This window comes from Mesoplodon densirostris, chromosome 12 (assembly GCF_025265405.1).
Source record: "Mesoplodon densirostris isolate mMesDen1 chromosome 12, mMesDen1 primary haplotype, whole genome shotgun sequence".
Classification (NCBI taxonomy): Eukaryota; Metazoa; Chordata; class Mammalia; order Artiodactyla; family Ziphiidae; genus Mesoplodon; species Mesoplodon densirostris.
The window spans coordinates 35576405-35591285 of NC_082672.1; the positions used below are offsets into that span (position 1 = coordinate 35576405).

At 38.1% G+C, this 14881-nt stretch overlaps 1 protein-coding gene across 5 annotated transcripts in view; it reads left to right on the forward strand.

Moving 5' to 3' along the window:
* The first annotated feature begins 479 nt into the window (after positions 1 to 479).
* Positions 480 to 14881, forward strand: part of ECHDC1 (ethylmalonyl-CoA decarboxylase 1) — a 40634-nt gene continuing 26232 nt past the window's right edge. Inside the window, exons 1-3 of one of the 5 annotated variants that reach the window (XM_060114690.1) lie at positions 483 to 578; positions 6156 to 6216; positions 13528 to 13749. In XM_060114690.1, coding sequence (XP_059970673.1) covers positions 6201 to 6216; positions 13528 to 13749 — 238 coding nt within the window. In that variant the 5' untranslated portion in view covers positions 483 to 578; positions 6156 to 6200. Of the gene's footprint in view, positions 579 to 6155; positions 6217 to 9903; positions 9952 to 13527; positions 13750 to 14881 lie in introns of those variants that run through there. The other 4 variants (XM_060114686.1, XM_060114689.1, XM_060114688.1 and 1 more) reach the window with 4 other exon arrangements.

Genomic DNA, 14881 nt, shown 5'->3' on the forward strand with positions numbered 1-14881 from the left:
TACACGCGGTGCATATGCTTTCTGGCAAAAACAAAAAACACAAAAATGCCTCTCTCCACTCAATAACACAGATGACATGTGTAAGAAGGCACAGCCTAGATAACTTCCTCTCCCCTCCCCTTTCGAAATTCTCCTAAACTGGCTTCCTTCTCCTTCACTCTTTCCACGTTTACACAGGAGCCTGAAACAGAGCAGGATTTCGGGGCTTCCGGGCACCAGCCCCGGCCCTGCGTCGCGAAGCTCGGCCGATAGGAGCCCGCTTTCAGGGCTCGCTCACGACACGAGGGCGGGCACCCGGCCAACAACGGGGTGCTACGCGGCGCCGGCGGGGCTTCTGGGTCTGGGGTGCCCGCCGTGGAGCGGCACAGGAGCGCCGGCAGAAAGAGCCGACGCGTAAAACAGGAAACGGGCCGCGGAAGAGGGGAGAGCAGCGGCCGCGGCGGGGTCGGGGGCGGGGTCGGGGGCGGGGAAACGGAAGAGGATCCGGGCGGAGCAGAAGAGGGTCGCGGCGGGGCGGAAGGGGAAGTTGGCGTCCCTGGGAGCTGCGGGATCTTGTGGCCGTAGGGGCTTCGCTTTAAGTAAGTACCGTCTAGGAGAGGACGCTAGCTGTCTCTGCGTAACAGACTTTAGTGTTTCTCCACAGGGATTCCAGACGGCGACCCGCGGGGGTTCGGCGGCGCGGTCCGTGTGAGAATTAACTGAGCATGTTGGGAAGACAGGGCAGGAATAAGTATGGAGCAATAGCTGATGAGCTCTTTGCAAAAACAGCAGAACTTCAAAGACATATTAAAATAGTATTGTTATCCCAAAAGAGCTGTTTAGAACCAAGTGTGTTATCCAGCAAGACAGCTGTAAGCTTGCAAATTTAGAGACCGTGAATCTAGGTAAGAATCCCGAAACAGTTTATAGTCCAGATGAAAGAAAGACTTCAGTGAATTCTGAACCTTCTAACTCTTTGAAAAAAAAAAAAAAAAAAAAGCAGGTGAAAAGACTAATTTGTTATGGGGTGATGATGAGGTAGTTTCTGAAAGGCCGTTATCAAAAGAAGAGGATTTGGGAAATACAAACAAGGGCATTGTCTTTCTGTGAAAGAGAGAGAGAGTAAAAAAAAAAGCAACAGTGAGAAAAAGGGTATACAGGCCTGGTCAGGTCATCTTTGGAAAGCTGTATGCCTCCGTTATCAGCTGCTTCTCTTCCTAGTCATTTCGATTTGGAGGTTTCCAGTGTGTGTGTAGGACCACATGTCAGGTGCTGTCTTCTCTAGCTGTGAGATGTGTACTCAAGGTTCGAGTCCCTGAAGTTTGGCTGCCTTCTGGGTAGTGAGGAGGACCTGGTATAGTCCCTTCCAAGAGGATTCAAGGCAGTCTTTGTTCTTACTGATTTCAAATCAGAAGAGTGGAAGAACATTGAAAACATTAGTCTGGAGAGGAGTAGCCAGACATTATTGGAGACTAGAAGAATTTAGGATCCAGTCCAGTGTGCAGGTATATGACAAAACCTTGAAGATAATTGATAGAACTAGAACTTAATAGCTACGTAAGTGCAAACATGATTTTTCTCTCTATGATTGTCCTCATAGTAAAACTAATTTGTTGGTATTAAACTTGGTTTGATTATTTACATAAATGCAGCAAGAATAGTGATTGACCATATAAGCTCTTTTTCAAAATTGTTTTGCTGGAATCTTGTAAGCAAGGTACCAGGCTGATTTATTTATTATTTTTGAGAAATTCCTTAAAGCTTTCTGGTCATATCTGTCTATGTACATCTTTCTTGAATATGATAATCCAGCCAAAGCCTTGGTAATATAGCCAATATTTCCAGTTGTGTCTTGTTATGAGGAGAACAGATTCTCATTGAATTTATGCAAGTACACATATTGTCATGAAAAACATACTTAAGTTTTTGAATTCTGGAGGGATCAGGACAGGAGAAAAAAATGTTTTAACCTTTGATACAAAGATACGTTTTCTTAAAGGAGAGGAAGAAAAGGGTCCTTTAAATCTAGTTCTGTGTAATATCTTATAGTTATCTAACACCTGCATTCTAGAGTATTTGTCAGGATCTTTTCTGCGGTTAAAGGTACTAGAAATGATATTTGCAAAAGCACCAGAGTAAAACAACAACTGTCTATAAATGACAAAAACTTAAAAATAGTAATGATTAAAGATCTGATGAAGGTTCATTATAATGTAGTTGACAAGTCAATTTGGTTATTTCTGTGACTACATCTTTAAAATCATGGCTGATAACATTATGCCAGGACACATCAGAATCATAGGAATTTTCATACCATCTCTAGAACATTTAATAACATTCACGTATACAACATAACCTAAGAAAGTTTATCATCATTTATTTGACAAAGCTTCCCATATAATTTGACATATCAGATAAACCTGATTAACATCTCCCTTTTTATGAGAAGAGAGAACAAGTCCTTTGAGAAGTCCCAGGGGCCGTCTGGAGATTCCCAAAGTTATTTTCAGGTCAAAATGACTTAATTTTGAGTTTGATTTTGGGGAAGTGTTTCAAAAATATCAAAAGGTTTTGGACATTTGACCAAATAAGATTACCGAAGATTACAAAACACTAAGTATCTATTTAATCAAAATGACAAAAAGATTTCAAAAGACAAATAGAGAAGGTTACATAGCTGCAAAACAAAAACAAAAAACCAAACCAAACCCTTAGCTCTTCTTTATAAAAGAGACAGCTTTTTTATAAAAGCACAGGAAATAATTTTGATAAAACACAAAAAAGTAAGGAAAGACCTTTCACAATCTCTTATCAGGAGCAGACCAATAGGCCAAGCAAACTTTGTGCTTTTAGCAGCTGAAAGAAAATTAAGTTCCAGTTTTACTTAAGTACACTATTGATATTAAAGCTCACTTTAAAAACTCTTATAGCAAGTATATTTAATCTTATCCTACTTTATTGCATATAAAATTTCTTTCAAAAGATTCTTGTTTCACAAACCCTTCTACAGTTTTCTTTTTACATTTAGATTTTGTCTTTTCCTTTTTATTCTGGCAACATTTTACTTTAGGACAAAACTACTTCCTTTGCATACAGCGATGTCTTCCTTATTTCTAGTAGCTTTTTTTTTTTTTTTTTTTTTTTTTTTTTTTTTTGCGGTATGCGGGCCTCTCACTGTTGTGGCCTCTCCCGTTGCGGAGCACAGGCTCCGGACGCGCAGGCCCAGCGGCCATGGCTCACGGGCCCAGCCGCTCCGCGGCATATGGGATCCTCCCAGACCGGGGCACGAACCCGTATCCCCTGCATCGGCAGGCGGACTCTCAACCACTTGCGCCACCAGGGAGGCCCTCTAGTAGCTTTAATCATATTTATTAATCAGATATATAACCCTTAGAAACTTTGATTTCTAGTGAAAACTAAGAAGTAAGCAATTTTAGACTAGCAAATTTATAAATGTATTTTCTAGTTTCCAAAGGCATATGCCCTTTTAAATAGTACAGTCTTTCAGTGTGACACAAGACATCGTTACTAAAAGGCAAAAATTTATCTTTGGTTTCTCTAAAATAGAAAGCCAAAAGTCAATAGATCTGTGTTCAGTAATTAATGTTTTAGTAATTTATCATGTTTGGAGAATGATCCAGACATTCAATAAAGATTTGAGTCTGCTATTTTTTTTAAGGACACATATCATAAAACATAATTGTTGCACCTAAAAACTCTTAACCCCATTTTCATCTATCTGAATTATTTGTTCCCAACATTTATGTTTAAATTACTCACAAAAACTTCATGAGACATTAGACAAAGTCAGCCATCAACTCAAGCAAATTTTTTTTTCTAACAAACTTGCAACAGAGATAACATGAACTTCTTTGACTAGTAAACCCAAGTAGAATAAAAGTATTATATTTAATGCTGATAACGCTAAAGACATGCCTGTTTCAATTAGACTAACAAATTTAAACTAGCTTTTTTTTTTTTTTTTCAGTATGCGGGCCTCTCGCCGTTGTGGCCTCTCCCGTTGCGGAGCACAGGCTCCGGACGCGCAGGCTCAGCGGCCATGGCTCACGGGCCCAGCCACTCTGCGGTATGTGGAATCTTCCCGGACTGGGGCACGAACCCGTGTCCCCTGCATCGGCAGGCTGACTCTCAACCACTGCGCCACCAGGGAAGCCCTAAACTAGCTTTAATGCCAGATATTTTCCCAGATCACATGAACCACAAAAGCATCTGTTTGAGTTTCTCTTATATTTCTGATAATTTAATTTATATAAGTACTTAATTTTTTTAGGCCAGTTAAATAGAACTGTTTTTATAAATTAATTTTGGCAATACCATCTGGAGGTATAAAAAGAACACATATCTATAACACATATATGGACGCACATAACATACAGACAGACACAGAGATCTTATAGCCTGGTACAAAACTCAAAGAGAATATTTGGATCCAAACTGTATTCCTGGCAGATGGACTAAGTTAACCTGTTTAATTGCATACTGTAAGGACCCTCTTAGAGCTGTCTTTTCGGAGTCCTCTTGTCTTTTTAGAAATTTCTGCATACCTATTAAAGAATGCATTCCACTGTCCTTGAGATCAGGTGTCCTAAATATTGAACCTGGGTTTGAGCAAACTGCAGTTTTTCTTTGGAGACATTACATCCCCTTAAGGCCAAACATTTTAACAGGTGGATGCTGTCTTTCTGTGAAGAAATTTGAGAAGTGGGGGGGCAGAGAAACAGATTATCTACATAGTATAACAAAGTAGAGAATAGAAGAGTTTATCGAAAAATTTGATCTCAGTAGGAATGGATGTCAGTAGCTTGCAGGGGTTAGGAACAATAGGGTACTGAGGGATAACGGTGTTATTTATTGTTCAGAGGTTCTGGACAAAGCTCCATCCCTGGCCTCGGGTTTTCGCACAGGTAAAATAGGGGTATTACAAGGAATGAGTTTATTACTTTGAAGGCTTATTTATCTACTGTCAAATTCTAGAATTATTATTTCCTTTTTGGGGAGGAAGAAATCCCAGCATGATACTTTTCTAAAAAGTCTTGGCCTAATAAATGAATAGGGGGCAGAGGAAGTTAAGGATTGAAGAGTGGGCATCTCTCAAAAGGCCTAAAAAAAGGCCTATTGCAGAGACTCCCACTATCTGAACCGTGTTAGTACCCGTCTTGGAGAAGGGAAGGAGGAAGCTGGCACTGGAGGCAGGGCCTGAGACAAAGAAAATTGGAGGAGGGGAAAGAGAGACCTCAGAAGACACGTCTTTCTTTCTTCGTTTGAAACGTGCATGAGGTAGGACTGCAATTTTTAAATATAATACTGTCCAGAGTCCCCGAAAGGGGAGGGGGGGAACTCCAACATGTAGATTACTGAGATCCCATTTCTCAGGTTTTTTTCCTAGAGCAAAAGAAAATTCCTAAACGGTCTGCAGGTCAAATACCAGCACAGTTCCAACAGGAACAACCCGATTCCAAAGGAGTTGGGCCAACTGCTAAGTGAGTGAGTGCTCACAGGAAGGATAAAGCCTTTATACAGAAAGTTATCTAATGGAGGTTGTCTAAGTTTTGGTTTGCTGATGTGGCACCCGTAGCAAGAACAGCTCCATTTTGGGCCTAGAAGTTGATTTCAACAGTAGGTAATATTCCCTGGGAACTCTGTAATTGTCCTTCTCACTACCTGTATTAAATTATCTTGCTTGGGCTTCCCTGGTGGCGCAGTGGTTGAGAGTCTGCCTGCCGATGCAGGGGACACGGGTTCGTGCCCTGGTCCGGGAAGATCCCACATGCCGCGGAGCGGCTGGGCCCGTGAGCCATGGCCACTGAGCCTGAGCGTCTGGAGCCTGTGCTCCGCAACGGGAGAGACCACAGCACTGAGAGGCCCGCGTACCGCAAAAAAAAAAAAAAAATTACCTTGCTTAAGTAAAATTTGCATCCTTCGTTTCATGCAGCCAACTTTTCAACAACAACAAAAATGACTAACTCATTTTTGATAAATGTTCTTTCATTCTACAATTCTTTTGAGCCTCATTAATCCTTTTAATGCTACACACACGTATAATTGCGAAATCTGCTGGGGGAGGGAGGAGCATGGTAATAAAACAGAGGATCTTTTCTTGATATTTTATTGGTCTGATCTGAAAGATGAGCAGATCTCAATTATTTGGGGCACAGGCAGTGATCAGCATTCCAAGAAGAGAGACCAACTTGCAAGGAAGAATGGAACCGAAACCGGGTGAGTGGTGGGAATAATAAACAGTGTAGGTAGAGTTGGTGTGTGGACAGCTTCTTAAGCCTTGTATGGCATTATGGATTCTCAAGCATTGTGTGCCAAATTACTACTGGTGAATATTATTTGTCATGTACTGTACTAGGCACTGCAAATGCCTTCTTGCAGCTAAATCTAGTGGGAAGATTTGGTTAAAGCAGTAATTACAGGAAAGCGTGAGTGAGGGTTAATAAAGAATATAAATACTGTGAGAACAGATAGTAGAAGTATTTTGTATAGTTTCGAGTATTAAAGGAGATGACTTGGAGTTACTCTGAGGAAGAAAAAAGTGTAATGGGTGGGGGAAGCACATATTCAGAGGCTTGGAGAGAATGAAGAGAACACCGGAAGGATTTGAAAAACTGAAAGAAGTTCATTTTGGCTGAGAGGAAGAAGGGTATGTATGGCACGTAATGAAACTTGAAAGGTAGGATAATAAATGACAGCCTAAAACCAAACTAAAATACGAAAAACAGGTCATATACTGACAGTCTGAAGTAGAATAGTTTTGATTTTTTGTTGTTTACTCCCTGTGTTAAACTAATTGTTTTCTTATTAAGTATGTGTTTGTGTTTATTGTCTAGCAGTTAACATACTTTTTGTCCTGAAGAAAATTTATAAAATCAAAAATGCCTCCGAACCTTTTCGTTGCCTCTGATCCTGGAACAAATCCAAAATGCCGATTGCTTAACTACATGCTTATGAAAGACCAGAATCTCAGCCCTTGTTTGTTCACTTATACTTTCAGATAATATGGTAGTTTAATAGCGGTTTACACCTTGTCATCTTCTAAGTACTGAACTATTGTCTAATTTAATCTCTGAGTTTAGAATTGGGATGAAAGTATCTATAATAGGCTATTTCAAATGTCAAGAACTGGATCCCTAAACTTGAGGTCAGCAAATCTAATAGGCTTAAGCAGTGCCCTTGAGTTTCTCTGGTACTAGTGTGTGGCACAGACAAAGGGATATGAGGGGAGGAGAGAAAAGAAAGGAGAGTTAGTGGAAGGGGGACAAGAGTGAGGGGGGAAAAGAAAAAAAATATGGAATCAATAGAGAAAAAGGATAATGAGGTTTTTATTATAAGGTTTCCATGGAAAAATCAGCATATCAAAGTTGTCCAATGAGGCAAAAATATTAGTAACATGAATATTTAAATTTGTAATGATTTAAGTATGAGGAGATACAGATCTGATGATGTCTATATTAATTGCCCTTGTTTTGGTTATTGGAGGTGGGGAAGTGTATGAAGACAGAACAGACAGACTCCTTACAATGAGAGAAGATAACGTTTATTGATTCTATTATCCCTTCATAATACTTAAAAATGCTAATGATTTTATAAGCCTTACCCCTTCTTATTTTCTAGTTTAACTCCTTATTCTTTTCCCTAAACAGAATACTATGGAAAGCATAGGGAAATTTATTTATTTTTTTAAATAGCCATTTAAGTTCTCATCAAGTTTCTTTGGCACAGTTCTTTTATACTGAAGTCATGGTCAATGTGGAAAAGACCTCTGCCCCAACTGAATTTTCCATTGAGTGGTCTCTTCTATATATGACTTATCCCCAGGGGCAGAACATGCATAGAGCATATTCTAGGCAAAAGCAAGCTTGGTCATATTGTGTTTGGCTCTGACCCTCTATGTAGACCTCTCAGTTTTGTGAACTGATCTGGCAGGTGACCTTGAGAGCTTATTTTTCTTAGACTAGAAGCAGGCCTAAGGAACCCTGAGCCCTACTGCCTTTAACCTTCTTCAGATGCCTTCCGAAGATAAAGGCAGCCCCTGCTTCCGTGTACCACACAAGCTGAAAAAGAAAGAGGAGAGAGAGAGAGAACCCAGTAGAGAGGTTAAGGAGGAAAGGAGGGAGATCAGAACAAAGAGATCCAAAGTGGCAGCAGTGCCAATGGAAACAGTCTCACTCTGTTGCCTTCTACAGAAAGCTGTAGTACTTTGAATGTTGTTGGCTCAAAACCGATAGTGTCTTCCTTTGAAGGAGGAGTGGGGAAGGTAGGGCAAAATAGGTCAAGTCATGGGTTCCCCATTTAAATTTGCCACAAACAGTTACTAGGTCTTTTAAAAATTAATTAATTAATTAATTTTTATTTATTTTGGTTGCGCCGGGTCTTAGTTGTGACATGGCCTTAACCTCAGTGCTCACTGGGTAAATTGCCTCTCATTCCTAGGAAGTTAGAGAATGTAACAGGCTAGTCCTAACCCTTGTGAGGGAAATCTGGTTATATAGTTAAAGTATGAAGAATACTACTAACCAGACCCTTGTAAAATACGTATTACCAACTACAAACATTATAAATAGGTAGAGCGATGTCTTGTTATCTATTACTTACCATCATTTCTTTGAAAGTGTTAGTATTTTGATTAATGATCCAATAGAGATTGTGTTGTATGCAAACCCAATTTGTAAACATGAAAAGAAAAAAAATATCAGACCCAAAGCTTTTGTGTTTTTTGTGAAAAGGAGCAGGGGCTCCTAAGCTAGGACTGACGGTGGAGTGGTGGTCCTGGATCAAACTGACCAGGGGCCAGTGAAAAGGAGATCTCCTTCTCTGGCTGACTGTAATACCCTTGAGCACTTGGAGCTACATATCCTGGACTTGCATTTCCTCGAATCCTAACAATGAAATAAACTTTCTATCTGGCAAATAGAGATCTTTATTTAGTTTGGGAAATGATGGTTAGGTGCAGTAATCCCTGTATGGTGATAACCACATTAGGTATCATTTAGTACCGCAAATATTAAATGTAAAGCTCTAAATGTATGCTAAAGCCGTGAATAAGATGTGGTCCCTACCCATAAGAGTTTTTGAATTTACTGGAGGCAGGAGCTTCATCTCTAATTCTTTCTTACCTGGTTTCTAGTTGTACATCAATTTTTAAGCAATATCATTACCTTTAATAAGGACACTTGCTCAGTTGTCAGACCTGCCAGAACCTTCAGACACCTATGTGGCCACCAATGGCAATATTTGTGTTCTTTATTAAATATCTTCTATGCAAAAAACAGAGTACTTAGAAAACTAGTTTTGAAATTGGCAGTTTAGAAGGTTGGGAGAGATTACTGGCAAAGGTAGAGACCATCCCCCCCAAATTTGGAATGATATCCTTCAGTTAAAAAAATGTTTAGTGAGAAATGTAGCATACATGCATATAGTGAAAAGAACATAAGAAGAGTTGAAAGAAAGGCAACAATGAAAAGAAATACCTGTGTATCCATTACTTAGGTTAAGAACTACAACACATTCATTCTGAAACTTAACTTTTTCAAAAGTATGTTAGGTTGGCTTTCTTCATTCTTCATGTCTACATTTATTTTCATTCTGGCTAACTGTAATACAACCTGCTTTCAAAGTAAGTAAATGAAAGCAATCTTTTATAGAAGTAATACATGAATAGTAGTGTCGCACAGTTTCATATAACCTCATAAATGTTTTGATTTCATCCGATAGCCTTTATGTAAAGTATGTTCTTGTCTATTCAAAAGACTTGTGATTCTAGGCAGCTATTTAGTTACCTAAACTAGTGTCTGAAGTTTTAAAGGTTTTTATAAATTAATAATTTGTTTTAAAAAGTTACATGTATTTATTTGGAGAAAAAGCAGAGTGAGAACTTCGAGAGCTTTCCTGTTGTTTCAGAATTTGACAGTAAGCAGGTCACTCTCTAGAGGAAAGCTTCACATAAAGGTAAGCTTTCATTACTTGTAAAATGGAAATGTGGGCCCTATTTTCTGTTTGTTTGTTTTCTAGATTTGTTTTGGGAGGGTAGTGGGACTATATAATTTTCATTCTAATAGATTAGTGCTAACGTAATCAGGTGAAGAACTGATACTCTAGAAATACGTAAGATGAGAGTATTTTGAAAGTAGCGCCCTCTGCCAGTATTTTGGCCACAAGACACTGCAAAAAAAGAGCTGATCTGAGTTTACTTCTTTCTTTGGTTACTCCCCAGCAGAACTAGGATGTTGCTTGATTTTTGTTCTACTTCTGCTTAGAATGTTAAAACTTGGAAAGAATGAAGGGAAATAAAGTATAATCCTATGCACCGATTTAATGTCTTTGGATCCATTTCTGCCTATAGAAAATTCTTAGACTTCATGATAAAAGTTTATTGGTGAAGAGAAAAAAATCCTTTTATGAAGTTAAGGCTATATTTTAAATTTGATGCAGGTCTCTAATAGAGCTTAATAAAAGGAGGGATTTTCTATTTTCAACTAGAGAGTTGAATATTATTGCTGAGTGTGTATGTATTTTGTTTTTTTGATAAAACTAAAAATACTTTTTTTTTTCTCTCTGAAATAGCTAGTTAGCAAAGGGGAGATCACTAAATAGGAACTCAATAAATACCAATTGAATTGTTACCAATTATATCTTACCAAATGCTCTTATCATATGCATGTATGTTTATATACTAGGATCCCAGTCCTTTGAACTTCTTGGCTATAAAAACCTATATACACATGGTGTAATTTACTTAATGGCTTTTATGCAAAGAAACTATGCAACCATTTTTTATTCTTAGAATGAAGCTATTATCTACTTTAAATAATCCAAGAAAGAATACTGTCTTGTTTTAAAAGATTTATCTTAATTGCTAATCTAGTTATTATGTATGTTTCTTGCAATTTGTCTTTTAAAAAGCAAGGAAGGCTTCCAAACTCATTTTGAATGATATATTTTGCCATATTTCCTTATTTTTCCCACAGACTTTTATCACTGAACTTGAATCTAGGGATAGTGAAAGGGGAGATGAAAAAGAAAGAACAGTGGTTGGGGATGAGAGGGCTTTTTTGCACATTGCTGGAGTTGTGAGCATACATATAAATATACATATATATCTTGTCATGAGAATATAAGTTTTGCTAATTTAATTTATTTCTAGCCCCATTGCTTGTAATTTCTCAATAACTCCTGAACTTTTTAGTGTAGATTTTTTCTAGCTAAGAGAATCTTGAGAGAACTTGATACTTATATTTAGTTGATAATTTAGGAAGCCTCCAAAATCCTTGTGTTTTTTCATAACTGTTTCATACTTTTTAATTAGTAAAAACATTGTATTCCCCCCCCCATCCCTTTCATTTCCCATAAACCTAAATTTTCCCACCTTTATCACTTTATTTCCCCTTCAGGTTCATTTTTTAGGTTCATGCTCAAGTCCTGAGAAGGACTAATTTTAAATCTTTTCAATTTCTTTGAAAATGTATATGAAGATTTGTACTTCTAGGGGCATACAGTAGAAAGATAGCTCTGATTTTAAGTTGTAGTGTACAACTAATTGGTGACCACTGTATTCATCCAGGTACATAGGTTTGAACTATGTTAGTCATAGAAGAAGTAAAGGATGGGAAAAATAAAAAAGTTGCATATGAGAAATGAAGGTGGGGAAGGAGATTGGGTTTTCTGCTGTGGCTTTCTGGGTTGAGGATACTATGGATAGTTAAGGGAAGGAATAAAGTAGTTACAGGTTTTAAATGTGTGAGTTAGGTTTAAACAGTGATTTTGAGAAACCTGTGGTACATCTAGAGGTGAGGAGTAAGGAAGTAGATTTTTGTTTGATTTAGGAGTACTCAGGCATAAGGTCTCAACTAGAGATGGAAATGTAGAATTTGTTGTCTTATGAGTTTTAATAAAAACTGTAGGCAAATGAATAAAAGAATTCCGACAAATTAGTACTAAAAAGGCAAAAAAATGAGCAAGAAAACTTGAAGAGGCACTTTACAAAAGATGATATGCAAATAACAAATAAGCATATGAAAATGGAGCTTGACTTCATTAGACATCATAGAAATGCAAAGTGATACCACAATGATATACCACTCTAGAATGCCTAAAATGGAAAGAAAGGGAAAAAAAGACATTGGCAAGTGATAACAAGGTTGTGGAACAACTGGAACGTTCACTAGCTGTAGATGTGAAACCTCTTAGGCAGCATCTTTTAAAGTGAAATAAATAAACAGATGTGATCATTATGACCAGTGGTGTACCCAGAAAATGGCTGTGTGTGGGGGGAGGGTGGGGGGGAGAGATTGATATGTAGAGTTTGCTAATACTCTCACCATGGTTAATTTCAAGCTACCCATGATTTAAAAAGAAACTTGCAAAATTCTTCAGTGTTTAACAAGCAGTTTTAGCCAGCTGCTGCCTGACCCACTAATTCCATTTCTAGATATAGCCAGCAGAAATGCATACTTTTTGACCCAAAAGACAGATACTAAAATGTTCACAGCAGCTCTACTTGTAATGCCAAAAACCAGAAACAACCCAGATGACTGTTTACATTAGAATAGATGAATTGTGGTATATTCATATAATAACATACAACAATGAAAAGAATGGACTATTTAGAATCTAATTACACATAATAATAGTAACGGGTGTCACAAACGTAGTTGAAACCAGACACAAAAGAATATTTACTATATTTTTCAATTTATATAAAGTTCAGTAGCAGGCAAGCTAATCTTGGGTATTAGAAGTCAAGATAGTTATGATTTTTATTTGGAGTCATGTTCTGTTTCTTGATCTGAGTGCTATTTACTTGAATGTGTTTACCTTGTGAAAATTCATTGAACTGTAACTTATGATTTGTATAATTTTCTGAATGTATTTTTTATGTGAACAAAAGTACTTACATAGGGCAAAAAAGCATTTGGACAGATAGGAGATTACCCAGAGATGAGATATATAAAGTGAGAAGAGTGACAGAATTTTGGGGAACACAGAAACCACACACATACATTCCTATTTCTTTGCCCACTTTCCTCAGGACCCCTTCCAGCTTTTTCTATAAAGCATTACATAAGGTAAGGATAATACTAAATACTGTTAGAGACTGGAACTGCTCTGTAGCGTTTCTGCATAGAGATTGTTTCCAAGGGGACTTCTGGACTGAATTTATTCTTAGATTTAGAGTTAGAGGAAGAAGAACTGCTGTCATGAGGAAGACTCCCTGAAGGCAGGAGATGGTGCTAACTACAGAACAGCAACATTTTTCTAAGTCCTCCTAGTGTGTTGGATCTCAGTAAATGCCCTATAACTACGTCATCATCTCCTGATGATATACTGAAATAATGTAACTTGTATCCTTTGGTTTGAGAAGCGGGGGGGAGGGGAAGCAATCCTATACACTTCTCAGAGAGTGTTTTGAAAAGTAGGACAGTCCTCCCAATAAACAGAAAGGTCTCTCACTAAAGCCTATTAATGTATAATATTCTAAACGTGTCTGTTTATCCAGACTACTGCATACTTATCTCTATTTTCCAGAAATGGCAAGTTGTGTTTTGAAGACATCACCTATCCCTATGAAGACAAAGTTGCTACAACAAATAGGATTGTCACTTTATAATACCTCTCATGGCTTCCATGAGGAAGAAGTGAAAAGAAAACTTGAGCAGTTTCCTGGTGGATCCATTGACCTTCGGAAGGAAGACAGTGGCATTGGCATTCTTACTCTGAACAATCCAAGTAAAATGAATGCCTTCTCAGGTATAGAGAGCTTTCTTTTGTTAGTTAAAAAATGACACTAAATCTAACCTGCTATCCCATGCTTTTATCCTTAAATCTGTTGACAGAATTCTTGAAAGTCATAGTACTCTTTGTAGAACATGAGAAAACAAAACTATCACCTGAACCAGGAACACTTTTACTAATTGTGAATATTTTAATGTTTTTTAAAAATCCGTGAGTATGGATGTTGGTAAAAATGAAACCATCAAATTAATCTTGATTATTTTTTCCATTGAAATTTTTTTAATAAATTTATTCATTTATTTTATTATTTATTTTTGGCTGCATTGGGTCTTTGTTGCTGCGTGTGGCTCTCTCGTTGCAGCGAGCGGGGGGCCACTCCTCGTTACCATGTGTGGGCCTCTCATTGTGGCTTCTCTGGTTGCGGAGCTCAGGCTCTAGGTGTACGTGCTTCAGTAGTTGTGGCTCATGGGCTCCAGAGCACAGGCCCAGCAGCTATGGCGCACGGGCTTAGTTGTTCCGCGGCATGTGGGATCCCCCCGGACCAGGGCTCGAACTCGTGTCCCCTGCATCGGCAGGTGGACTCCTAACCACTGCGCCACCAGGGGAGCCCTCCACTGAAATTTTAACTGCTTAATAACTTCATTTGTTTGTGTTCAGCTAATGTCACTGGGAGACAAAGGGAAGGATGTTTCAAAGATTTTAAAACCTAAAGAGAAAAGCCTAAAATGAAAAAAAAAATTATTTAGCTTAATTTTTTTTTTCTATGAACTGAAATAAGACTGTCATTTTAACCATGTAGTTCCAATAATCACTGAAAACACTGCACTTGCCTACTTGTTGCCCCTTTTCTAACTCTGAGATACAGGTAAATACCTTCTATTTACTAGGCAGCACTCTTGGCATATAAGAATTTTATATTTAAGAGACCTCAAAGTCCAGGACCTGTGATAATTTGTAATTTTTTGCCAAAGCTCAAATTTGAATTATTCTACCTTGATGTTATACGAGAGCTCATGAGTTACCTTCCTGACTACCCAGCGCTCGTGTTTCCAGGTGATTTTGGCAATCTCTATTTGTTAGCTATATACTTATTGTGGGGGGAGCGAATTATATTTTATAGTAGCATTTGAAATATTGGGTTCAGAAA